General features: G+C 33.7%; 4 protein-coding genes across 6 annotated transcripts; 1 reads left to right on the top strand and 3 right to left on the bottom strand.

Moving 5' to 3' along the window:
* Window positions 1–63: 63 nt before the first annotated feature.
* LOC105774088 (hypothetical protein) lies at window positions 64–5,996 on the bottom strand. Its single transcript, XM_012596430.2, has 13 exons — window positions 5,458–5,996; window positions 4,919–5,071; window positions 4,618–4,830; window positions 4,401–4,490; window positions 4,099–4,215; window positions 3,746–4,015; window positions 3,431–3,587; window positions 3,140–3,217; window positions 2,261–2,361; window positions 1,663–1,833; window positions 1,068–1,142; window positions 712–819; window positions 64–625 (listed from the first exon to the last, which is right to left on the bottom strand). Exons 1-13 carry the CDS (start codon window positions 5,845–5,847, stop codon window positions 284–286), a joined length of 2,265 nt encoding a protein of 754 aa, XP_012451884.1. The 5' UTR covers window positions 5,848–5,996; the 3' UTR covers window positions 64–283.
* A 675-nt stretch (window positions 5,997–6,671) lies between these two features.
* On the bottom strand, window positions 6,672–9,587 carry LOC105771599 (protein trichome birefringence-like 16). The gene is made up of 3 exons (XM_012593029.2): window positions 9,295–9,587; window positions 8,318–8,513; window positions 6,672–7,995 (listed from the first exon to the last, which is right to left on the bottom strand). The coding sequence occupies exons 1-3, from the start codon at window positions 9,410–9,412 to the stop codon at window positions 7,167–7,169; spliced, it is 1,143 nt and encodes a 380-aa protein (XP_012448483.1). The 5' UTR covers window positions 9,413–9,587; the 3' UTR covers window positions 6,672–7,166.
* Window positions 9,588–10,362: 775 nt separating this feature from the next.
* Window positions 10,363–12,659, bottom strand: LOC128041798 (uncharacterized protein C4.03c-like). 3 transcript variants are annotated; one of them, XR_008196651.1, is made up of 6 exons: window positions 12,344–12,659; window positions 12,163–12,257; window positions 11,753–11,888; window positions 11,521–11,653; window positions 11,304–11,385; window positions 10,363–10,702 (listed from the first exon to the last, which is right to left on the bottom strand). XR_008196651.1 is itself a non-coding variant. In XM_052632177.1 (5 exons), exons 3-5 carry the CDS (start codon window positions 11,682–11,684, stop codon window positions 10,691–10,693), a joined length of 258 nt encoding a protein of 85 aa, XP_052488137.1. In that variant the 5' UTR covers window positions 11,685–11,888; window positions 12,163–12,257; window positions 12,344–12,657; the 3' UTR covers window positions 10,363–10,690. The 3 variants fall into 3 exon arrangements, 1 of the variants encoding a protein (XP_052488137.1); XR_008196650.1 differs by having other exon boundaries at window positions 11,521–11,675; window positions 12,344–12,651; XM_052632177.1 differs by having other exon boundaries at window positions 11,521–11,888; window positions 12,344–12,657.
* Window positions 12,660–20,405: 7,746 nt separating this feature from the next.
* Window positions 20,406–23,920, top strand: LOC105773351 (proteasome subunit alpha type-6). Its single transcript, XM_012595145.2, has 9 exons — window positions 20,406–20,642; window positions 20,731–20,825; window positions 20,915–20,996; window positions 21,410–21,506; window positions 21,912–21,970; window positions 22,138–22,220; window positions 22,752–22,847; window positions 22,964–23,023; window positions 23,653–23,920. Exons 1-9 carry the CDS (start codon window positions 20,567–20,569, stop codon window positions 23,743–23,745), a joined length of 741 nt encoding a protein of 246 aa, XP_012450599.1. The 5' UTR covers window positions 20,406–20,566; the 3' UTR covers window positions 23,746–23,920.
* Window positions 23,921–24,084: the final 164 nt, after the last annotated feature.

Raw genomic sequence — 24,084 nt, 5'->3', positions numbered from 1 at the left:
GAAGAATGAATTTCGAGATTTCAAGCAAGGGATGCTAAAGACTCTGTGAATGTGTATATCGGGTGATTCAAACTAAAGTAACATAATAATTAATATCAATTTACACGTTACAAACACCAATATACAAGGCAGAACAGTCGGTTATAAACACCAATATACAAGGCAGAACAGTCGTTATAAACACCAATATACAACGATTTTTCAAACATTGAAGGCAGCCCCAGAACAGCCCATGGCAGTGTTAATATAATGGCAGGTTGATCAAACTGTGGGAATGGGTTTATTACCCTTCTTGTGGGCAGCAGAGTGCGCAAAGTTGACTGCAGCCAACGCATGCTACAGCACCGCACAGTTGTGTTAATAAAATGGAACATTGATTACTCATCTTTGAACAACATCGGATGCAGCACAGGCAACAGCAATGTCTACACAGCCGACCGCAGCAATTTGAAGTTGCCTTGTTTAACATTTCGGCAACTTCAGGCAAAATTTCTTCTTCAGATCCAGGACAAATGTTTTCGGCAGTTGCAAGCAGATCACCAAAGCCTACTGTAAGGATTTGAAGCAATATCTTTTTGGGCTCTGCCGAATCCAAAAGTTTGCATGCGTCTCCTTTCTTTGGTACCTGTACTCAGAGAACCCCAAGCTTCTTCATAAGAGTGAAGAAAGATATGATGCGGTGGTATCCTATTACTACATACAAAAGCATACCTTTCGAGCTTCGGTAGTATCTGTATCTCTTTCAATTTTACCTTTTTCAAGTAAAATCATACGGGTATATTCGGAGATGTTGCAAGTCCTTAAGCTCAACTTTGCAACCTGCCATGCACAAACCAAAAGCATCAGCAACATTTATTACTATAGGAGGAAAAAGGGTTAGACACAGTCTACCTAGGGTGGCCACCGAGCAACCTTAGGATTTGGGAAATCTATAGTCAGATTAATGTGTGGGGCAAAAGGCTATTCTGCTTGAAAGGACTGGTTAGCCCAACTATTGCAATGCTAGCATTTAAATTAAAGTGGTTGTTTTGATCCAATGGAAATGTCAAGAATATTGAGAAACAAACCTTCTCCTCAAGTTGTTTATTTTCTGAAAACCATGCCTGCGCTGTGAGTAGATCAATCTGCTGCCTTGCTGAAATCTATAAGAGGAAAATTTAAGTATATAAAATACTGCAGGAGCAAATCAACGGAGGCATACAGGCAATAACGTTTAAAGTTGCACAATAATTATGAAAAGTAGCAGTTAGTGTAAAAATTGCAATGAGAATGTCAAACATAACCAGAAAGAAAAAAGATACAAACCCCAGAGATAAGAACAGCTTGTTGGAACGAGATAGAACGTTAGGAGGTCTGTAATACACAATGTAATCAACTAAAAAAATCTTACCCTCACAAAGAAAGGTAAAATTTGTGGACATGGCAATTCAAATATAAACAAGGGCCAGTTGGAAGTTCAAATATTGAATGCAATGGAATAGGTCTCATTTTAACAACAGGTAGAATTTCTACTTGATAAAAATTACACAAAATTAGCATGGAACTGACAAGATACATCAACCCCTGCCCCCTAAAGAAAACGAAAAGACTAAAGAGCATTCCCTAGATTATAGTACAGCAAAACATAATTAAAAGGAACAAGCTGAGTAGTAGGCGCCTTACTTTGTCAAGAGATATGTTCATAGCCTTTTCTATCTTCAAGTCAATAATAACATGACTCAGATCTCCTAAGATGCCTTTAGCTTTAAGAGTGTCAGGAAAACTGCCTTGGCACCTCCCGCATATTGTCAATGGACTTTCAGATGAAAGGTCTGGAATACATGAAGAGTACACCTATCCAGGACATTATAGAAGAAACACGCGTCATGTTGGTTGTTGCAAATATGGATAGAATCTAAATTGCAATAATGGAAAATGATGATCGCTAACAACGTACAGAAACCGTGAATACATAAACAACATACAAGTTAAGCATGACGGAGAGTGATGGAGCAACATAATAATCATAATATACATCATTGTAAGGTGTTTGTTGTGATATTCAGGCAACTTATTGGACATGGGGATAGGGACGTGACCCTTAAGGACTCTCCAAATAAATGAAAAACCTTAGTAAAATTTTTTTTATCGTACGTATATTGGACGCATACCCATTTTGGATAGGCCCATGTCCGAGAAACATAGATTGAGAATGGTAGATATGAGGAAAATAAAATGTCATAGATGAAAGAAACTTATAAAGGCATTGTGACACACATACCTCTATTTGCTCATGATCATCGAATGCATCAATGGTTATATTTGCAAGAACAGTAGATAAACCTTTACTGAATAGTTTTTGCATCTGAGAGTCAATTGTATCTGACAAAAGAAAAAAAGGAAGAAAATATTAGTAAGTTTAATGATATATGACACAAGCTTTCAGATATTGTACAAGTAGCTTAAGTTCAACATTATATTCAAGGTACAATTTGGGCGATTGAAATAGGTTAAAGAACTTGTAAGGAGACTGTCTAAGCAAGAAGAAACTGAAGCGGACAACCGTAATTTTAAGCAACAACAGGTAGACAAGGAGACACTCATAAGTCATAATACTACGAAGTACAGAGTTTAAAGCTTCTGAAACACTGTTTCTGTGGAAGTTAGAGAACTACGTAAGTTAAGAGAGCAAGAAAAAAGCTGACTACTATGCTCTGGTAAGCAACATCACTGAACCACTTACAGCATATTTACGCATAACTAAGACTTGACTCAAGCTTTCGTAAAAAAAGGGGGGACTTGACTCAACCCAAAGCACAACCATTCAAGGTTCCATATTAACCTTAGATCCTCATACGAAATCCAAATTCTAGGTTAGGGATTGGCACTTGGAAACGGCTTTTCTAAACCTTTTTCTACACTTTTCCCTAGGTGCAGCAAGTATGTTTCCAACATTAAGGGGAAATCAAATAACTTATTTAAATAAAAAAGAAAATAGAAAGAACGTTCATCTATATAGATCATGGAAATTATCTATAAAAGAATTCCCTAAAGGAAAGATAGTTCAAAATAATCTCTAGCAGTCTATGCACAATAATTTCCTTGAAGAACACAACTCTTTAGCTTGAAGTTCAAATATGAAGTCCAAGTACATACAAACCTAGATCACAAGCAGCACCATATTCCCCCCGGCTAAGCATAGCCAGCATGCGCAGGAAATGGTGATTGCAGAATTTACCTGCAATTTTCCGAACAAGTTAACTAGAATTTATTGTGTAAAGAAATTATATAAATCTGATTCAGCAATTGAGATGTATACGATCCAAAGTTACTAAGCAGACGGCTGACATTCTCACCAATGATGAGAAATAAATTCAGCGAATTTAAAGGCAAATTAATACTATGCTAATAGCTGAAAATATAGGAGACCCAAACAACTGAAATTATTTACCTATGCCCAAAGTATGTATGCGTGGGCATAATGACCCTCCATTTTTCATACGCTTATCCATCCACTCACAAATTTTTCTCTCATCTTCAACAGTCCCATCTGTAACAAGAAAAACCATAGGAATTGAACCAGGTGTGCTTGATAGCATCTCAACTGCCTGACAAAAATAAGCAAAAGGTAATAATCATGAGAAAGAATAATATCTTAAACTATCTTCTTAGGAACCAAAACAAAAATGAAATCATTTTCTATTCTCTTGAATAAATACAGAAAACGTGGGAAGTGCAATAAAAAACAAAGGAAATGTGTCAACACCTTCTGAAGTGGAGTAAGCATATTTGTACCGTTCCCCTCACTATGTTCCTTGGACATCCATTCAGAGGCGTTTTCAATTGATTCCTCGGAAGCCAACACCATGGACGTGCAATATAGGAAAGTCTCATCACTAAAAGCTATAATGTTAAATGAATCTTCAGGACTGAGCTTAGAAAGGGCTGTGTTTATTGCATTCTTGGTACTCTCAAGCGACCTCCCTCGCATGCTGCTACTTATATCAACAACAAATATGACCTCCTTTCTGAACACCTATAAATCCAATAGGTTGAAGATAGATACCAAAAAGAAGAATCAAATTAGAAACCAAGGCAAGAAACAAATGCTAGACCAACCTTCTTCCCTTGCTGACTTCCTGGGAAAAGACAAATACAGAACATGTCCCTTTGATCAATATCATATAAAGATGGAGACTGCAAAAGGGCACCTCCAAATATGTTACCGGAAGACACCTATAAAGGATGTAGACAAGATGTGATCATAAGTATCTTGATCATAACAATTTGAGGTATTTCTAATAAAAGTATCGACAAATACCTGTTTTAATTAAGATCTTAGGTAAATACATGTTTCATGAAACTGTCATTTTGTAGTTTTAAAGAAAAGATAATATAGCAACAAGTTTTCAAAATCTTACACCATACGAGAAACTCAAGTCAGTATGGGACCATGTCATAACATTTGCTTCATATAAGAGACCAATATGCCCTCCATTTCGTTTTGATTCCTGAAAATTTGAAGATGTGAAATGAACAATGAGAAGAATGAAAACAAGGAACGAAGTAATATCATCAGTAAGTCAAAAGAAAGAAAAATCAAAACACAAGTTTAATGGTCCTAAATCAAATATGCACCTGAAAAGGATGACTCACTGCCTGGTACACGATTCCACTTGCAATACCAGAGTTCACATTCAATTGTATCCTCTCTTTCTTTGGGATTTGCCTTATAGCAGGAGTAACAAATTCAGGAAAATTGAAGGGCACAGTCAAAGTGAACTTACCGTCATTATATGACAATTTCTGAGACCAGTGAAGCTTCATTGAAATATAAGTACCCCCATCGATCTGGAGATATAAAACAAACATCCATTAAAAACAATAGATTTAAAAGAAAATTGAGTAAATTCATTACAACTTTGAGACATTGGTGTACCTTTGGTATTGTTAATGTAAATATATGAGGCTTCAAAAACTGTCCATCTTCTGGTCTGGCTATATTCTGAATACCGTTACTTTCTTCTACTCCAATCAGTTCTGTAGAATATGATTTTGTAGGAAGATCAATCTCAACACCTAGAATTGAACCCTGTTAGCCAAATAATTTATTATTGCTTGACAACCATTAAATTATTAAAAATATATATGTTTCTCGTGTTGAAAGAACACACATCAAGAGGCCAACATGATAGAAAAGCAACATCAAAATCATTTCTTTCCCTTCAAAATGGCTGCAGAACAACCCTTTTACAGCTTTGTAGTTTGTTTTTAAAGTTGTTCTTGTTTCCCTTAATTCTTAGTTGAAGTTTACAGCTTTGTAGTTTTCCAATTATCAAATTATTAAAAAAAGAAAAAGAAACAACAACAGTGTACATTTAGAATCAAATAGCAAACAGAACTTCTTGGGTGAAAAGGGATGATTTTAAGCTAAGATAAACGCTAAAACAATGCTAAAAAGCTTTGAAAAGAACTCACCTCGTCACCCATGGGGACAGCAATGCGACAATCACAGGAACGGCTACGCATAACGCAATGAACCCTCCACATCCCAGAAACTTGAACAAAAGCTGAATCGCCATAACAATCAACGTCGAGATTGACCCCGTTCATCTGTAGAGGAATCAATGCGGGTGGATCAAGCCTTCCATGCACGTGAGGCTGGTAACTTGGAATATCCGGGTTGTCGACAATCCTCGGGTCGGATATAACCGCATACACCATCGGAGCCGATGGCAAGTAAAAATGCATTGACCGCTCCATTAGTGGTAGCGGCTTCGGAGGCTGTACCGCTCTGTCTTTCCCCATGTATATCCGTTTCCCTAGCTTTAGCCCGTCCTCCACCGCCCTTGCAAAATCTTCCGCCATTGCCGACGTCAAGTTTAAACAAAAATCTCTCTTGATATATATATTTACTTTTTTTTTTTTTTCCTTCTTATTTACGTGAGAAAACGAAAGAGATTATTATTTAGACAGTACGGAACGGAGAAAATAATTTTGTAGGGATCTGGGATCATACTCGGATGATCGGGTTCTTGGAATTGGCGTGGCATTTAGATTTTTTACGGGTTGTTTCTAATACGTTAAAATACGTTATAACTCCCTATACTTTTTCAAATTTTAAGAATTTAGGCCCTTATTTTTTTCAGACTTCAAAATTAACTGTGACATTATTAACTTTTGTATCAACACTGAATAAACATTATTAAAAATTTATAGAAAGCTTCGACTGCTATTTCTTTTCTTTATTGTGATTTTGGCCTATTCATCCTCTTTATCGAATCATATATTATATATCGAGATGGATTGATTTTCGATTCAACCAATCAATCCATTCCGATATCAATAAATATTAGTTACATTATAATAATAAAAAATGCAAGCAAGTGATTTTGGAAAAATATCATAATTAATTTATATTATTTTGTAAGAATATGAAATGTACTTGTTTTAAAATATTTTTAATAATTGTTTAAGTTATAAACGAATAAAACCGAATCAAATTCATTGAAATTAAACAAAAAATCAAACTATGATTTGTATATCAGTTGTTATTTTGGTTATAAGCAACTACCAACGACTCGATGGGTATTTGAATGAATGCGAGGCCAAGCTGGCCTCTGACTCTTCCTACGTGGCATTTCATTTTAGTAAAAAGTCTGCTAAACTAATTATAATTAAAAGAAAGGTGATTTCAGACGATTAATCCTCCAACAGAATATGAAAGAAAAAGGAATGCTTCAATTCTCTCTAAATATTTGGGCTACCATTAAGCATTTACCGCCAGCCAAATATATAAGAACACCACCTCTGCTCCTTACAGACACGACAAACTCTGCTTGATGTCATCTCTCCAATACCCAACTCTATATCACATTTTTTTAGTCTTATTTTTTCTATCCCATGTAAGCTTTTTGCCTTCCTCAGAGACTGTACACTGTACAGTACCTAATGTCAGGCTAAATTTTACTCCAATACAAAAATTCTAGAAACTAAATCTCTAAATACATGAACCACCAAAATTAGGGGTTCTATATCACAAAAATGAGCCGAGGAAGCCTTTTTATGGGAGATGTGATTGAAGGACGCCGTCAAAAGTAATGCCCATTTGAAGATAGGAATAGGCAACACTTTCATGTCTCAGGTCATGCTGCAAAAATTCTTCATTCGTTAACAGTTATTTATGACTAAATTTGTGCAAAAAGGATTTCATTCCATGTGTCCGGAACACCAGGCAAACACCAATGCAAGCAGTCTTGGACTCCTGGCGATGATGTAATACAGATCCGAGATATGTGACCCTCGTCTCTCACCTGAGACAAAGCAGTTATGTCCAGAAGTTTAACCCCTGTCCATCTTACAGCACTGACAGCAGCATGATCACTAGACCCTTCTTGTAATACTTCTTTACCTATAGACATAGGTTTGGTATTGTTACAACTCCCTCCTGTGTTCCAATCTCCATTTACGAAGTGCCTAGGGGAGATGCTCCGATAAAAGGCATTCAGATGAGGATGCTTTGGGACCTGAGAGTCTAGCCATTTAACAGTGTTATGGATTGTGAAATTCTTGGCTCTCCCCATATTTGCTATCTTCTTGTTGGTGTTGGGTGCACCCCCAACATACATAACCCACCTGTTAGCCCTGAGTTTCCCTCTATTCCAATGATGCCCCCTGTTCAGAACCAAGACATCAATTTTGTGCAGAAACTGGCGCAAAAATGATGGAGGTCGATCAAGATGCATTGCATATTCTGTTTGCGGGTCCTTGACATCAAGAGGTTCCAATTCACAGAGGCCTGAAGACCAATAGTACAGGACAGTAATATTGGTGCTGAGAAATCGATATGCCCAACCATTAGGACTTGTACTGCCTGGAGGTAGGACAAGTCCATATTCATTGCCCACATCTAGGACATCTGACCTATCCTTACCAGCTGTGATCATGCACATTAGAGACTGGAATTGCTGCCTACCTAATGAATCTCCAACAAAAGCTAAAGTTTTGTCTTGCATCCTGTGATTGCATCAGAAGAATTCGTAAATGGTCTAACCATTATTGGTTATGTTTAAACAAGTAATTAGAGCAACCAATCAAAGGTCATATAAACTCTGACCAAGTAAAACAACTTCTGGAAAGAGAAGAGAATGTATCTATAAGGGGAACGCCAAAAGGCCCAATCCATGAAACCTAAGTCTTAGAACTTCAGAACAGGCAAATATCAGTCCTTCACTTCTTTTGATAGGTTGAGTTGGAAGCACCAAGTGAAGAGTTATAACTTATAACCATGTTCAAACAGAAAAAAATGGAAAATATTCATAGACAATGATATAAATACCGTTTTAAGAACTTTGGCCCTTCAAATTCTTCCATTTCACAGCCTTTCGGTTGCCATCTTAGCTTTTCAAATGCAAAATCTTGACGCTGCATCAAACTACAAGCCCACATTGGTGCTAGCGATTGTTTACAACCAAACCCAGAATACAAAGGCCGTCTATCATCTACAACCCATTTTCCTTTAGCATAATTACAAACTGGAGCAAGGATCAAATAATATGAAAGTCTGTAATCAGTAATATTATCACAATATGGACGTAACGGATCTAACATCTAAATGAGCATAAGAATAATAACCACAGGCAACTTTTCGACTACTATTGACTATGAACTATATTACCTGTACTAATCATTTTCCCTAGAGAACTTGCGTCCAACACACATTCAGACATGGGTACGGGGGTATGATTAAATATACGAAAAACTTACAAAAAAATTACCATTGTCCAGTACTCACCCTGAGTCTGGATAACATAGACAAGGAATATAAAGGAAAATAGAAATTGTTTCAATATTGGATGATATTACAGCCATGTAAATAGCATACCAAACCTATGTGTGAGGTTGGGAAAAAAAGTACTGAAAACAAAACGAATAACTCTTGGCTAAGATTTATAACCTTAGCTTTAAAAACCAGTAGAATTTTATCTTTACCATTTCCATAAAGTGAACTCATACAGGAATATGAAAGCGGAAAACATGAACAATTCATATGCTCTAATAATCATTGATGACTTCACAATACGACAGATAAGAAGCAGGAACGCAATCGATCTCCCATGCCAATGAAAATGCTTCATCTAAACATGTAAGTGTTGACATTAGTCATTCTAAGCCTCAGATTTCAGCTTGCAGCTAAAAAATTATGACCATGAATCGAGGAGAATATTGGTGATGCTCAACAAAAATGATTGAGCATAACAGTTACTATAAAACAATACCCACTGCAATGTTAACAAATTTGATAAAGTAGATTACCTTTTTTCTGAATTTGGATAGTTTCAAAGTCTGAAGAACTTTTGGCAGTATCAATAGAAAGTGTCTTATCCAAATGATCTTCATCTTCGTTATGTAAAACTTTCCTCTGTGTCAACATAGAAATATCTTCTCTGACATGTCTTTTGGGTTCTAATGGCACTCTTTTAATATCTGCACCAGATATTATGAGGAAGGAAAGCTATCGTGAGCATGTAAGTAGAAGTACTCTTCCCCATAAATGTTTTGTCAAATATATCTATTTCATAGAAGCTTGGGAGAGACCTGAAGAGAGTTGTAAGAATTGATTATTGGGTGGTAGTGAGGAAGTAAATACTGGACTTCTGTCACATGTCCACATAATAATAGTTGCAGCCATAAAAATAATGGCAATGAGAGACAGCTCTTTAGCCCTACAGCTTAACATGTAGGACCCTACTTTCATCCTACAAAGACATGAAAAGTAAGACTTAACAAAATGTCACTGAAAAAAAAAGGGGAGGGAGGGAGAAACCTCAAGAAAAAAAAAATAGAAACTAAGGGTACGTTTGGTTCACTGTAATAGAATAGAGCTATAATGAAATAGAAATGTAATTGAATAGAGCTGTAATGGAATAAAGCTGTAATCAGTAATCAATTGTTTGGTTGAATGGAATGAAATAGAAGTGTAATAGTATTCTTGTATTTGGTTGAATGGAATGATATTGTAATAGCATACGAAAAAAATTAAAATGACTAGAATACCCTTAGTAGAATTTTTTTAAGTAGATTGTTATTGTTATTAAATTTTAACAAGATTATTATTAAAATAATTTAATAAAAATAATAAATAATTTAACCATATTTTAACATAATTATTATTAAATATAATTTAATAAAAAGTATATAATTTAATAAAATTCTTAATATAATTATTATATAAATTTACTAAAATCATAATATATAATACTATAAAAATAATATATAATCTACTTTATTATTTTCAAACTGTAATATATATTTAATGTGCTAAAATATCATTAGTGAAACAAATAATTTAATTATTCTACAATAAAAATAAAATACTAGAAGTAATAAATAACTTGAGAATTATATTTCACATCCAAATATATTATTCATATATTAACAAAAGTTACATATATATTTGATGTTCTAACCAAAAAAATGGTTTCTCAATGCCTACATCTATCTATAGTTTACAAATTAAACTCTAATACCAACTCCAACCATTTGGTTTGGGGAGTACTGGAATTTGGTAATGAACAAGGGAATATGTACAATGATCCATGTAACACGGTCTTTTTGTTAAGTCATACTAGAAGACACCAATCCTAAACTCGAGAGTTCCTCAGGGGGCACAACAACAGTGTACTGAAATGCAATCTGCACTATAGGTAGTTCAGAAGAATGTCTGCAAAAGAAAAAGGAGATTAAAATATCTAAATAATATAACAATAATGCTCCACAAATTGCTATATCAACAAAAAAAGGTAGCATTTAGGTGGGCCCATCTGGTGCAGGCAAGAAACTAATACAATGAGAAAAAAAATATAATCATAATAACATTGTATAATCTAAAAATTTACATATTACAAATCTGAGCATAATGAATATATTTTATTGAATCAAGAGAACTCAAAGAAAGTAGAATACTAAGCTATAAGATTCTATGCCAGATGAAGTCCCTGCATTCTAGAGCAAAATGGTCCAGAATGTATGTCCATCAGATTCAACAATAAAAAATACTAGTAATATTGACTGTGGCAGCCAAAGAACGAAATTGTAATGAGTAATTAGTATCTGTAAAATCCAACATTATTAGCGAAATCAAAATCATAAGCATATGTTGCACAAAAATCACAACAAATGATGTGCTGAACATTTTCATATTGTGGATCTGGGAAGAAGTGACAATACTGCAAAAGGTGGGAATGAAAGAAGTGAGAAATCAAAAATTATTAGATGATATTTCCCCAGTAAGAAAATTTGAAAGTAGAAAGAGAAAAACTTACAGAATGGTCAAGCTTGAATTCAGTAGATGTCCTCAATCTTAGTACGCAAGTAAAAGCATATGGTCGACTTAGCATTCGGTACCTGCAAAGTAAGATCAATAACAGCACTCAAATGGAATATCCATATAATTAACTCAAGTAGATATGAAGTATCCATATAAACATATATTTTATCATCTTTAAAAAATAATAAATTAGAGGAACTTATAGTACTAACATGTCCTGAGGAAGTGTTGAATCATCTGTATTTGCATATAAGAACAAAGAGCCACCACTTTCTATGCTAAGAAATTTAAGAGATGCCAAATCTGTATACTCATTTGTAACAGCAAAAATGTCCACGCATACACCTGCTTGAACAGCCACAGCAGCCTGTAGCATTTGTCAATGCTACATTTCCCAATCCACATGACTAGGATGAGATAATACAAAATTCAAATGAAAGATACCAGATCTTTGTAGAAAGGTGTCTGCTCAAGAAGCAAAGCACAGTCTGCATCTTCTCCTTTACTAGCATATTGCTCACCATACCTTCTTGTATCTAGTTGCCCAGGTCGATAATGATTGCAAAATCTATCATTATCCCTTAATAAAAAGAAAAATTTTAGACTCAAACATAGTGATTGCAAAATCTTTGATTTTAGAAGACTAGTACTAGTGATTGCAAAATTACATGATTTAATTAGTATAAATGAGGATAAACAACACTATTCTAAGTGAAAGGCTCAAACAACAAAGGTTATACCACATACATACATATGCACGGTCCCTTCCTAATTCTATTCTTACAAAATAACCCTATATTATAATTAAGAAATCGAGAACAACAAAAAAAGAAGAGAAAGAGCAAGGGGCTCACCATTGATTTGGAGGCAGATAGACGAGAAATAAATCTACAAATCTCGCGTTTGTTTGGCGAAAGAAGAGCAAATCGGAGTAGAGTGATTTGGGAGACTGCGATAGCCAAAGGGTTTATAAGAGCGAGGGCTTTTGAGAGTTCAACTAGAAATGCAGTCGATTAAGGAATCAAAGGCACTTACCGTAAATAAGGAGGTTCAACTAGAAGGAAGATGAAGATGAAGATGGCGATAGCCAAAAAATGTTCACCTGACCTTGGATGAAGGGGAGGAATGCCGGAGTCGGAGGAAGCAAGAAATGGTTGCCGTTGAGTGTTTTTGAGGTGAGAATTTGTGAGGGTAAAATAGGGTTGATTTGGGACGGAATGGGTAAACGGTGAAGAGGGAAGGGAATAGAAATCCTCAAATTTTTCTGCTTAAGGCCGGAATGGAATACACCCGTAATACGGTATTCCCTTCAACCAAACCTCTGTTTTAGTGGGAAGCAGAATAAGCTTGTAATAGGTAGGTAATGGCTATTCAGCCAAACATGTTGTAAGTGTATTAAGACAAAGGTACAAAGAAGGCAATAGATCCTATTATAAAATCTTGAGTTTTAGGACTAATTTACATTATTTGAGAATTTACAATTTTGAAAAATAGTATATGAAAGTTTAACTGTTCAAAAATCAAGGACTAATTTTTGGAAATTTTTACATTTTTAGTTGTAAGGACTAAATGATAAAATCTGAAAATTTTAGAAAAGGGACTGGTTTACAAAATTGTACAAAACGAGGTTTAGGACTGAAGTGAAAAATAAAAAAATTTGTTTTTGAGGAATTAAATTGTAAACTAGTAAAAATCTGGATTTTATGGACTTAATCGTAAAAAATATAAAATTAGAATATAAGGGATTGTTTTCTTCGATAATGAAGACAGCTTCCCCTTCATTGCTCTGAAAGATTTTCCTTTTTGTTCTTCGACAGTGAAGACACTGAATAGAGCCTTATCAATTTAGAAAATGTCTTACAAAAAAAAATTTGGTAAGATATTTTCTTTTAAAAAGCCTTGATTTTACGCTTTTTTTTATTTTTGGAGAATGATTTCCTTTGGTAATTCATTTTACACCAAACAAACACCATAAAGTAATGAAAATGTTTCATGAAAAATATTTTACATACAAACAAATAGACCCTAACTCACAATAACCATTTTAATTGGAGCGCCGCATTTTAAACAATCTCCATGAATTGTAATTTAATCTAAAATCAACAATTAAACTACTATAACCTAATTATCTATCCAGTTTCCATATCTTTTTACCGAAAGCAAAATTGATGGTCTTGATGCACATTTAGATAAAACCAATGACTAAGAAAATATTTTTCTAAAACAAACTGAAAACGAAAGCAACAATTTCATCGAAATAATAACACGAAAAGAAAAATTAAAACAAAAAGAAATACAATCTATGTTTACTGTTTGTTGAATTCTGATCCAATATAAAATTCCAATGACCCTGATCTATTGAAAGTTGAATTCAATTAAGGTAGCAACTTAGAAGAGAAATACCTGAGACGCGTCAATATCTTGACAAAAGAAATTTCTACGCAAAACAATTGTCTCCAAATGTGCTTTTATTTGATAACTAATTAAAGAAAGACAGAGGAAAAAAGTGAAATAAAAAGGGTGGTAGAAGTTAAAATAAGTAAATAAATATTAAAAAAAAAACGGAAAAAATTGTTTGTGGGTCAAAGGATTAACGACATTGTCCAGTGTAAAGACATTGTATGAAAAATGAAGTTTTTCTTTGTTTGAACGAAGGTAGGAAGCTCCCATCTTCACTGCTAACTATGTATAGTTCACGGGGAGTACCTCGACCTGTAAGACTCAAAATTGAAGACTTGTAATATACCTATCTTGTTCATTAAATGAGGCACTCTCTCTTCGTGAATCGTGCAAAACTCTCAATAGAAGCGAGGGATGAAACCTCAACTTGAAAACAATACATTCCATTGAGGGGATCGAATGGTACTTCAAAAACTTCTCCCGAAAGAATCGATCCCCTTAACAAAAACTACTTGTTTCTAACATGTGCTCTAGCAGTCAGCTTTATTTCAACTTGTTCCTTGGTTTCTTCTAATAACTCGAGGTTAGCTCGTAGTATTTGCTCGTACCGTTAGGGATTGAAGTGTGAAGTTTTGGAGGAGAGTAATTTACATTTTAAATCACCAAACTTAGCTTCTATTTTCATCTAAATCATAGACCTTTAATTTTAATCAAATTACGTCATTAAGTTTTATTATTGATAATTTGAATCAGTTTCACTAATATTGTCAAAATTACTTAACGGAAAAGTCGAATCAACACATACACTTTTACATTTAACCTTATTGGCATTTTTTTTGGCAAATATCTTATTCGCATTTTAAGTAATAAAGTAAAAAAATTTAGGAGTTTTCTCAATTTTTGGATTTTGGTAAACTACTTAGAAAAAAATAATCTTTCTATTTCTGACCTAATACGATATTGATAGATTTGTCGGTTGATTTCTTTTATTTTTATTTTTTTCAAAAATGGGTATTGCTTGAGCCATTGGAACTCTCATTACTTCATCCTACAACCCTTAAAGCGCGACAATTTTGCTTAGGGAAGGCATCTTGGACTCTTTGGCAGCACAAATTCTGGTTTATATGGCTCTATTAAATCTAATTACTACTGATTTTCTAAGTAAGAGGATGAGCTGTAATTTCAAACTTTAAGTAGTATCTTACTTCATAGTTTTCCTACGAGTTGGTTTGATGGTTTCCCTTAATTTGGGCCTAATTTTTATATTATATTAGATTATTCATTACTTCATTTTTTAGCAATTATGTTCTTTTTAAATTTCTTCAAGAAAAGGAAATGATGTGATGGATGATATATTGACAGGCTCCTCACGTTTTTCACCTATTGTAAAAGATTGAAGCCCAAATTTACAAATATTGAAATCAACACCCAAAGTGAGGGGAATTGGTGGTTTAATGATTATTTGATGTACAATTCAAAAGAGTTTGCTTGTAGATGAAACATGTGTATATTATTTTATCCTCAAAGTGCGGCAATGAAGGAACTAAATAGTAAACGTCTCTCTTTTTTTTTAATATCCTTGTTGTTTAAAATTGGCTCATTTCTTATTGTTTAAGGTTGATTTCATTGGAAATAAAAATGTCTATAGAAATATAAATTAACATTTTAACACTAGTAAAGGAGAATCATTGCAATGGCTATCTCGAGCATCTCCAAGACTGGACTGAAGTTGAATATTATGGTGACAACAATGGACTTGAAAGTATTTCACCCCCTAGATTTTGTTTCTATTATGGATGTAAGGTACAAACAAAACAATATGTTCAAAATTCCTTTGGGGTATTCCTAATGCAAATAGATTGCCTAATAGTTGGTTTCACAACAGCTTGTTTCAGATTGATCTTCTAAATTATGTTGGCGAAGTTTTTGAGTCATGTCAATTGTACTCAAAAGTGCAAAACGAATTAAAAGAGGAGAAGATGAAGAATGAAAACAGGTTGGATAGACTTTGCATCATAAGCGGCATTGTTGCTTTTACCTCGTTTTGGTTTTACATCATGTAAATATAAGTGATGATTTAGTTTAACACCATACTGGTGATGTTACTAACAAACTATTAGCATAATTTTCTTTTGATGTAAAGATTCAATTATGCTTTGAGTAATAAAATGTTACTTATCAAATTCTCTTGGGCGATGTTAACAAAATATGCTTCATTGGTATCTTGTGTTGTTCTTTGCCTACTAGTGATGTTATTAACAAACTACTCATGCTAGCTTGTTTGGATCTAAGTTACTTTTGGTTTCATAATATCAACAATGCCATCAATAACAGGCCTGGATTTGGTCCTCTCGATTAAAAGTCATATGTTGTCAAATTAGTTGAACTTTTAGAAGCTTCTCCGCCAATGCCATCAATGGTAGGGCGACGTTATTGTCTAAGAGGTATTTACTTTTCCTTTTTTTCCCTTGTTCTATACCTACCATTATTGCACCATGTATCATGGAAATTTTTATTGTTTGAATGAAGTAACTAACCGACCATTGGTGCAATATTTTCCCTAGATGATCTACCTTTTTTTTATTCTTGTCTCTGAAATCTTCCTTTAAAGTCTAAAGTAAAAGCTAAAAACAAGTTTAGAAAAATTAAAGATTTTATAAAACAAGCAATTTAAACAAAACATATTTGTTAACCTAAAATTCACTACTTATTGAACGCATCAACTAAAAGTTTGAATCAATTTTAATAAACAAAATAGTAACACTGAAGTTCTAAACATACAAGAAAATATGGCGCATGCATATTGCTTGGTCAAACGTCTTCAACAAGATCTTTTCATGAATTGGTAAACACTTCAAATGAATCAACTTATGTCCTTTCCTACAATAAAAACGGTGGTCATAAGTACTCAATTTATACAATAATTAAATGATGTCACAATTTAATTTCAAAATAATTAAAATTATATACCTGTAAATACTTTTCATTACCATGAAAATGCTTGTTGTGTCCTTGTTGTCCACATATACTACAAGTAATTTTGAACCCTTTTCTAGATAACTTGGACAAATTGCTTTTCTTTTCCTTCTCTACAAGTATTTCAACAATATTCTTTCTTTGTGCAGTTTGGTGTCTCCCTCTTTTAGGCTTAGGAAGGTCAAGTGGAATAATTGCATCTCCATGTTGGACAGAGCCCCATTGATCTTCACCAACAATTGGATCAATCATATAAGCATAAATTTTCAAAAATATTGCAACCTTGTAACAATCATCCACATAATCTAAATATTCTCTTTAGTTAAAGATGAAAGAAATTGCATGTGAATATAGTAGTCCACTTAGCTGCCATCTCCTACAAGAGCATGCCTGCTTATTCATATTGACCACCAATTAAGTTAATGTCCTCCTACCAATTTGATGTGCAATTAAAAGACTCAATTTTCAACTTGTGAAGCTTTTTTTGTATCTTAGGACAAATTTGGCCATTAAATCTCCTCATTGCATCTCTTTGTGCATAAACTCTTCTCATTAACTTTGGACCTATTACTTCTAGCATTGTAAGAATTGGCTTGTCTCTCACATCTAAAAGTAAGTTGTTGAAACTCTTACACATATTGTTCAGAAGCATATCACATCTAGAAAAAAGTTAAAAAATACGATTTAGACCATTTCTGAGTTGGTTTCTTTTTCAACTACTTGTAAGCACTATTACATTTCTTCTCAATCTTCTCAATTCAATAATTAAATTCACCAATATAGCTAGCTCGTGCTGCTACCCATAAATAGTCTTCAAGGGACTTTCCTCGATGGGCATTAATCTTAGAAAATTTTTGTTACATATGACGAACACAAAAACGATGTTCAACATTTAGAAAAAATGATTGTACAATAGGAATGAGACCCTACAAATAAAACAAACATGTTAGTCTATCGTGAAACATATAATAAGGTATGTAGCTACTTGCTAACCTTTTGCCTAATATAAATGTCCAAGTATGAGAGTTTTTGATGTTTAAATCATTGGCTAGCAATTTTGGAAACCAACCCCCACCTGTTATGTTCTCTCTCTCTCAACAACTACATAAGCTATCGAATAGATGCAATCATTGGCATCTATACCTATTACCATAAGCAACTCTCCACCATATTTACCCTTTAACCAACATCCATCTATCGAAATGGGTGATTTACAACCAGCCAAAAAGCCATCCTTCAATGCTTTAGTGCATATTTGAAAAAATGATCTCTCTAATGCAAAATGGTGTTGGACCTAGGATTTATTTTTCTTACCTCTCTGCAATAGTTTGATAGTTTAGAGTATTAGTCTTCATCCTTCCCCCTAATAATCTCCAATGTTTTTACTTTAGTATTATATCCCTTCATCTATTTTTTTTCAAGATTTAATTCCTTTCTGATTTTAGTTAAAAATGTATTCACCTTCATTTTAGGGTCATTGTGAAACACATCTAAAAACCTATGTGCCAACATTCAATGGATGCAAATTTCTCTTAAAAATTTTACTACAGTTATGTTCACTCACAATACTTTTGATTTGAATAGTCATTTTGTTTGACATTTTCGAAGCTCGTACACAAAAAAAAAAAAATTTCTTTGCACCTTACATCCATTTTATCTTTATCATTATGCTTAAAATTGATCCCAAGCTGATTAACTAATGAATATTAAATTCATCAAAAATTTTAAATATCACGCTTACAACAAATTTAGGATATATCCCTTTCATCATCAAATTCAGGAAGTTTTCGTTTTCTCTTGACATCACTATCACTAATAGCATAATCCAAATATAGTAACCAAATCCAGAAACAAACTCATCATCTAATGAATCATGTGACCTTCTAATTAGCTTTTTATCAATCATTTTTTTATTTTTTGTTTTTTGTCTCTTTCCAATCATGGATTAATGCACTATAATTTAACATTTGTGTAGGCTCATTCAAACATCTCAACAACAAATCAGTTGGGTTACACCAATCAATATAATCTGCCTCGTCTTCATCATATATATTTTCCATATTAATACAACATAGATTCCATTAATGATAGATTTTATTATAAAATAATTAATATGATGCACTGCAAAATCAAATAACAAAAATAATACAAAAATTTAGCAAACCTAATTGAAATGTCATAATTGTAAGTGTTACTAATTAAAATACCACCATTATAGTACAATATTAGTTGGCAATCAACCATTATTGAGTAATAAAGAGATATTTCAATTCAAATAAAAATAGGAGAAAGGAAAGAAATAAAAACATTAATAAGAAATAAGAAGATTCAAATCAAATCTTAAATCTATATTGTCACATTAGTTAATTTTAATATTTTTAAAAACCCTAATACTTACTAATAGATCATTTAGGTATTTTAATGGGGTCGAAAATTACATATTGGATTTAAATGATTTTAAACCAATCGAGATTGCATAAGTTTTCCTTTTGAAAGAGAGATTACCTAATTTTAGGTATTTGCCAAAACTAGTGACCGTAAAAGAGTATTAGTTCTTTTATTTTAAAAGAAAAAGCAAAAATTCATCAAAATAATAATAGTAGTTATTTAATAAAATGATATATTAGTCATTCCTAATCGAGTTGGTACTCGGTTAACCTGTGAAACCAACTTAGTCAAGAGTTTTATTAATAATATATATAAAAGTTAATGGGGCAACAAATTAGAATAACAACACATCCTACAAAATAACAACACGATTAATTACAAATAAAACACCAAATCAAATAAACCAAAATAAAAATTACATTTAAAACCACATGATGAAATAGAGCACCAAATTAAATAAACAGGTATGGAAATTGCATTCAGAACCACGTGTTCTCATCATTTTAATAGTTGCACGTCGTGACGATCATAAAAGCTAGTGGAGGAGAGATATAACTAGAAGGATAATTAAATTGGTAGTAATAGAAAACTACTAGATATGCACCACTATAAATAATCCTTAATAATAGCATCTTAGTCTCACTATGTACTGTCAGATTGCATCAACAATGAACTTTGGTTGAGGGTGGGTTTGGATGGGCGATTGGGTGCGGTGCGTTTGGCTTACTTTTTGTCTCACGCTACAGTATCTAATCTCACAGCCACCGCTGTTTTTACACTAAACGCAAGTAAACACACCGCCCATCCAAACTCACCTTGATAATGATAACGTGAAAGATCACCGAAAGATTATGCTGATGCACAAAACTAGTCCCCTAAGGCTAAATCAATATATATTAGGTTGGCCCAACCTCCTCCAAAACTAGAAGAAACAACCAAAGAAATTACTAAAAACTAAAACTACTAGCATCGTCATCACTTAAAAAGAAAAAGCAATAGAGTGAACTATTGTCATCACCACCACTTTTGGAGAAAGCAAAACTTACTTTATTTATAGACATGCTTTCACGGATACCACGTAACATAATTCATCTGTTCTATTTAAAAGAAAAAAAATCAAGGTTTTATTTGAAAAAGAACTAAAGCAGGAGTACTTATACGTATTTTTACAAAAGTTGAACGGAGGAAAACCGCAAAACCCTATTTTTCAAAGCGCCGCAACGTTCCTATCAGAAAAAGGACGCGATTGTGAAAAAGAGAAAAGTAACCAGGAAAAAAGAATAATTTAAAGACAAATTAAAGAAGGCTATTTTGGACAAATAACTCAGTTTTCTTTAATTCTGAGTTAACTCGAGAGAGTCATAAAAGCGCTTAACAATTTCGTTCTTGGAGAAGAAGCTTTCTCTTTTCTAGATAAGAAATCTGTGCATCAAAAACACAAAAACAACAAAAAAGAAGAAGGAACAAGACAATTCCAAAGGAACAAGAGAGAAAATGAGTCGAGGAAGTGGAGGCGGATACGATCGCCATATTACCATCTTCTCCCCCGAAGGTCGTCTTTTCCAAGTCGGTATGTATATTCACTCTACTAGCCTGCCTTCTTTTTGATTCCTGTAAGGAGCTTTGACCCAATTTTGGTTTTGGAATAAATTGAGCAGAGTATGCGTTTAAGGCAGTGAAAGCAGCTGGGATCACATCAATTGGTGTTCGAGGGAAAGACTCCGTCTGTGTTGTTACTCAGAAGAAAGTTCCCGTCCGTACTCTCCCTTTATTTACTTTTCCTGGTTTATTTAAGGGGTTTTCACGATTTGGGTATTTAAGTTTTTGAATAATGTAATGCAGGACAAGCTTTTGGATCAGACTAGCGTCACTCATCTTTTCCCTATTACTAAGTTCCTTGGATTGTTGGCTACTGGCATGACAGGTTTAGTTTTGTTAAATGCCATTTTTTTTCTTGATATTGTTTGTTCGAATTGGGAAGATTTGTTATGTTAACTATTGAACTAGGGTTTTTGAGATATTAAGGATTCTGGATTAATGTACTTATAATCAGTCTAAATTAGGGTTGCAAAAATTTCCAAAACTGCATCAAAGGTATGCAAGCTGTAGAAGTAACAACTAGAACAGAATGGTTTTCTTAATAAGCTAACTGTTGCTGACCCTGGCATTCACATGATGATCGGCATTCTCCCATTAAATAGCTAACTTATCATCAGCATAGAACTCAAATATAGTTTTGTTCACTACATTAGATTAATGCTTAAGGTTAAATTTTCTTTCTTGCTATGCAAATACTGTGTGAGGGATGCTTTGATAATTGGCTATGTCGCTCTCCAGCTGATGCAAGGACCTTGGTCCAGCAGGCAAGGAATGAAGCAGCTGAGTTTCGTTTCAGATATGGATATGAGATGCCTGTGGATGTATTGTCCAAATGGTATGGTTTCTTATATTTTCTTCAGTTGAAAGTAGCGATGTTTAGTTGTCTTCCTGTTCGTGGCTGTTGTATTTGTAGAGTTCTTCCAGATAATGTTGAATAAATTTAGTGACTTCAAGAACTGGTCATTTTGATATAAGCTGGCTGCAAGTTTATGCCTTTGTATGTGTTCCAGTAAAAATTGGACAAAAACGTATGACCCTGATTCATTACTGCTCATCTTCACATATTGGAGGCAATGCACTTTATTTTTGTTAGTTCGTGAATATAATCTTAGTTCTAAAATCAATAACTGACTGCATTTCATGTTACTATTAAATTCATTGATTTTTCTTTGATATATGGGTTTTTGTGCATCTCGATGATCGTACAACTTATTTGGAGTAACGTGCTTTATTGATGTAGGATTGCTGACAAATCACAGGTTTACACTCAACATGCTTATATGAGACCTCTTGGAGTTGGTATGTCTATGATTTCTTTAAAATCTTATGAATATGATTTTATTTTAATTGCTTGTATTTATAACAGTAGATTTTTTACAATTTTTCAATTAGATATATGCTAATGTATTTCCAAGTAACTTTCTCTAATATTGGCTGTAATATCTTTCATATAATTTTCTGTGAAGTTGCTATGGTGTTGGGTATTGATGAAGAGAAGGGGCCCCAACTCTACAAATGTGATCCAGCAGGCCATTTTTATGGCCACAAGGTAGTTTGCAAATTAATTTTCAGTGCTCATTGAGTTTGGATTATTAACATTGGTTCCAATATCTGGTTCCAGAAGCATATGTTGTTATTATTATGGTTATGACTCATTGCTGTTTTCCTCTAATAGTTCTCTTTGACCTTATAATTTTCAAACATGTATTTGCATTGTGGCTGTAGTAATATAATTGCTGAAGATATTTTTATTTTTGTTTATAATGTATTTCCAATAATGGAAGACCACAAAACCATAGAGTTTGGAAGGTCACATCCGAATAAAAAAATTTCTTAAAAAGAGATTTATACAACAATCTAATATTGGTTATCCAGTACCATCATATTGTGGGTCTTTTCTACCTTGAGTTAATGATATTGACTATTTCATTTTCTTTGTCTTTCTCTTTAGGCATGAAAGTAGCGTGTTTGTTCTCCAATCTGAATTTATTTGTGCAATAGCATGGGTTCAAAATTATTTTTGACCAATTTTATGGTAAGCGCTTTGCTGCTGGGATGAATTTTAACTGGTATGTTGCAGGCAACCAGTGCTGGATCAAAAGAGCAAGAGGCAATTAATTTCTTGGAAAAGAAGATGAAGAATGACCCTGCTTTTACTTATGAGGAAACGGTGCAGGTATTTATACTTTTACTTTTGTTATTAATGGTAAAGGAAGTTTCCAAAGACTGCACGTTCAACAATAGCTAAATAATCACATTTATCTAATGCTTCCTATTACTTCTATTCTTCAGACTGCTATTTCTGCTCTACAGTCTGTTCTTCAAGAGGATTTCAAGGCTACTGAGATAGAGGTATAATGAGGCTGCTCATCCTTCTACTACTAGTTCTAGAATTTATTATCTTGCCATTATAAGTTTGCACCATCTAAATGTTTGAATGATTGAATACCATTGGTGCTTTTCTCATGTCTAATAAATGTTCCCTGAAGATAAGCTGTGTATATAATTAGCATAATTTTTGGCCAAAGGAAACACCAGTATTAAAAGCCTGCTAATTTTAACTACTTTGGACTCCTCTATAAACTATAAGAAACTTGAGCATACTGTTGATGCGATTTGAAAACAACACACTATGGGGTTGTCCAGACATGTGGAAGCGCCACACACATGTATTTGCTGTTTTAGCCAGATGGACACACAAGTAGTTAAAAGCTAGCTGGTTTGAAGTACCATGGAATCCTGTGTGTAACCTACTAGAAACTTGCACGCAATGCCAATGTGGGATCTGAAGACAACCCACTATCAGGATATCCTTTGTTTGTCTCAGAGTCTGCTTGTGGTGTATTCTCACTCTAATGCATTTGATTATGGTTCTTAATAAAATTGCATAGATATATTCCTGTACTAGCTGAAACTGGAATTATTGTTGTTTTCCCCCATTTGAACTGTAATTGACATACATATCTTTTAACGTTTGGCAGGTGGGAGTGGTGAAAGCTGATAATCCAGCTTTCAGAGTGTTGTCAACAGAGGAAATTGATGAACATCTGACAGCTATTAGTGAGCGCGACTAGTGAGCATGGACCAATATTAGCTGCTGCAAAAACCTTTCTATTATTTGAAACAACATACATGCTTTAGTTGATCATGATGTTTGAGAGGGATTGAAAGAGGGTTAGAAGAGCTTACATTTATGTTGCCTCCTATTACTGCTCGAAACTTTATAATTAAATTCATGTTATTTCTGAATTGACTTCCTCCGAGATGAAGCAGCCTGCAGGTGCATTTAGATTATAATTGTCCAAAATTGTTGAAAGTCTGCAATTTGCTATTATAATTTGTCCAGTTAACATGTCCTATGATGTGTTTGATGCGGCCTAATCATATATGGTCAAGTGGTGTGGTCCATGGTG

Source organism: Gossypium raimondii, chromosome 6 (genome assembly GCF_025698545.1).
Source record: "Gossypium raimondii isolate GPD5lz chromosome 6, ASM2569854v1, whole genome shotgun sequence".
Classification (NCBI taxonomy): Eukaryota; Viridiplantae; Streptophyta; class Magnoliopsida; order Malvales; family Malvaceae; genus Gossypium; species Gossypium raimondii.
The sequence above is the reverse complement of the archived record's forward strand: the minus strand, read 5'-3'. Positions and strand labels throughout refer to the sequence as shown.

Excerpts from the sequence above, each read along its gene's own strand:
- LOC105771599 (XM_012593029.2), bottom strand. The coding sequence starts at position 9,412 with ATGTTGACACAGAGGAAAGTTTTACATAACGAAGATGAAGATCATTTG. Across the intron at positions 8,514-9,294 it reads TATCCAAATTCAGAAAAAAG|TTTGTAATTATGCTAAAGGA; the intron begins GTAATCTACTTT and ends TCCTTGCTCCAG. Across the intron at positions 7,996-8,317 it reads GGGCCAAAGTTCTTAAAACG|GATGCAAGACAAAACTTTAG; the intron begins GTATTTATATCA and ends ATGCAATCACAG.
- LOC128041798 (XM_052632177.1), bottom strand. The coding sequence starts at position 11,684 with ATGCTACAGGCTGCTGTGGCTGTTCAAGCAGGTGTATGCGTGGACATT. Across the intron at positions 11,386-11,520 it reads TCAACACTTCCTCAGGACAT|GTACCGAATGCTAAGTCGAC; the intron begins GTTAGTACTATA and ends CTTACTTTGCAG.
- LOC105773351 (XM_012595145.2), top strand. The coding sequence starts at position 20,567 with ATGAGTCGAGGAAGTGGAGGCGGATACGATCGCCATATTACCATCTTC. Across the intron at positions 20,997-21,409 it reads GTTGGCTACTGGCATGACAG|CTGATGCAAGGACCTTGGTC; the intron begins GTTTAGTTTTGT and ends GTCGCTCTCCAG. Across the intron at positions 22,221-22,751 it reads GCCATTTTTATGGCCACAAG|GCAACCAGTGCTGGATCAAA; the intron begins GTAGTTTGCAAA and ends GGTATGTTGCAG.
- LOC105774088 (XM_012596430.2), bottom strand. The coding sequence starts at position 5,847 with ATGGCGGAAGATTTTGCAAGGGCGGTGGAGGACGGGCTAAAGCTAGGG. Across the intron at positions 4,016-4,098 it reads GAAGTCAGCAAGGGAAGAAG|GTGTTCAGAAAGGAGGTCAT; the intron begins GTTGGTCTAGCA and ends TTGGATTTATAG. Across the intron at positions 3,218-3,430 it reads CATACATACTTTGGGCATAG|GTAAATTCTGCAATCACCAT; the intron begins GTAAATAATTTC and ends GGAAAATTGCAG.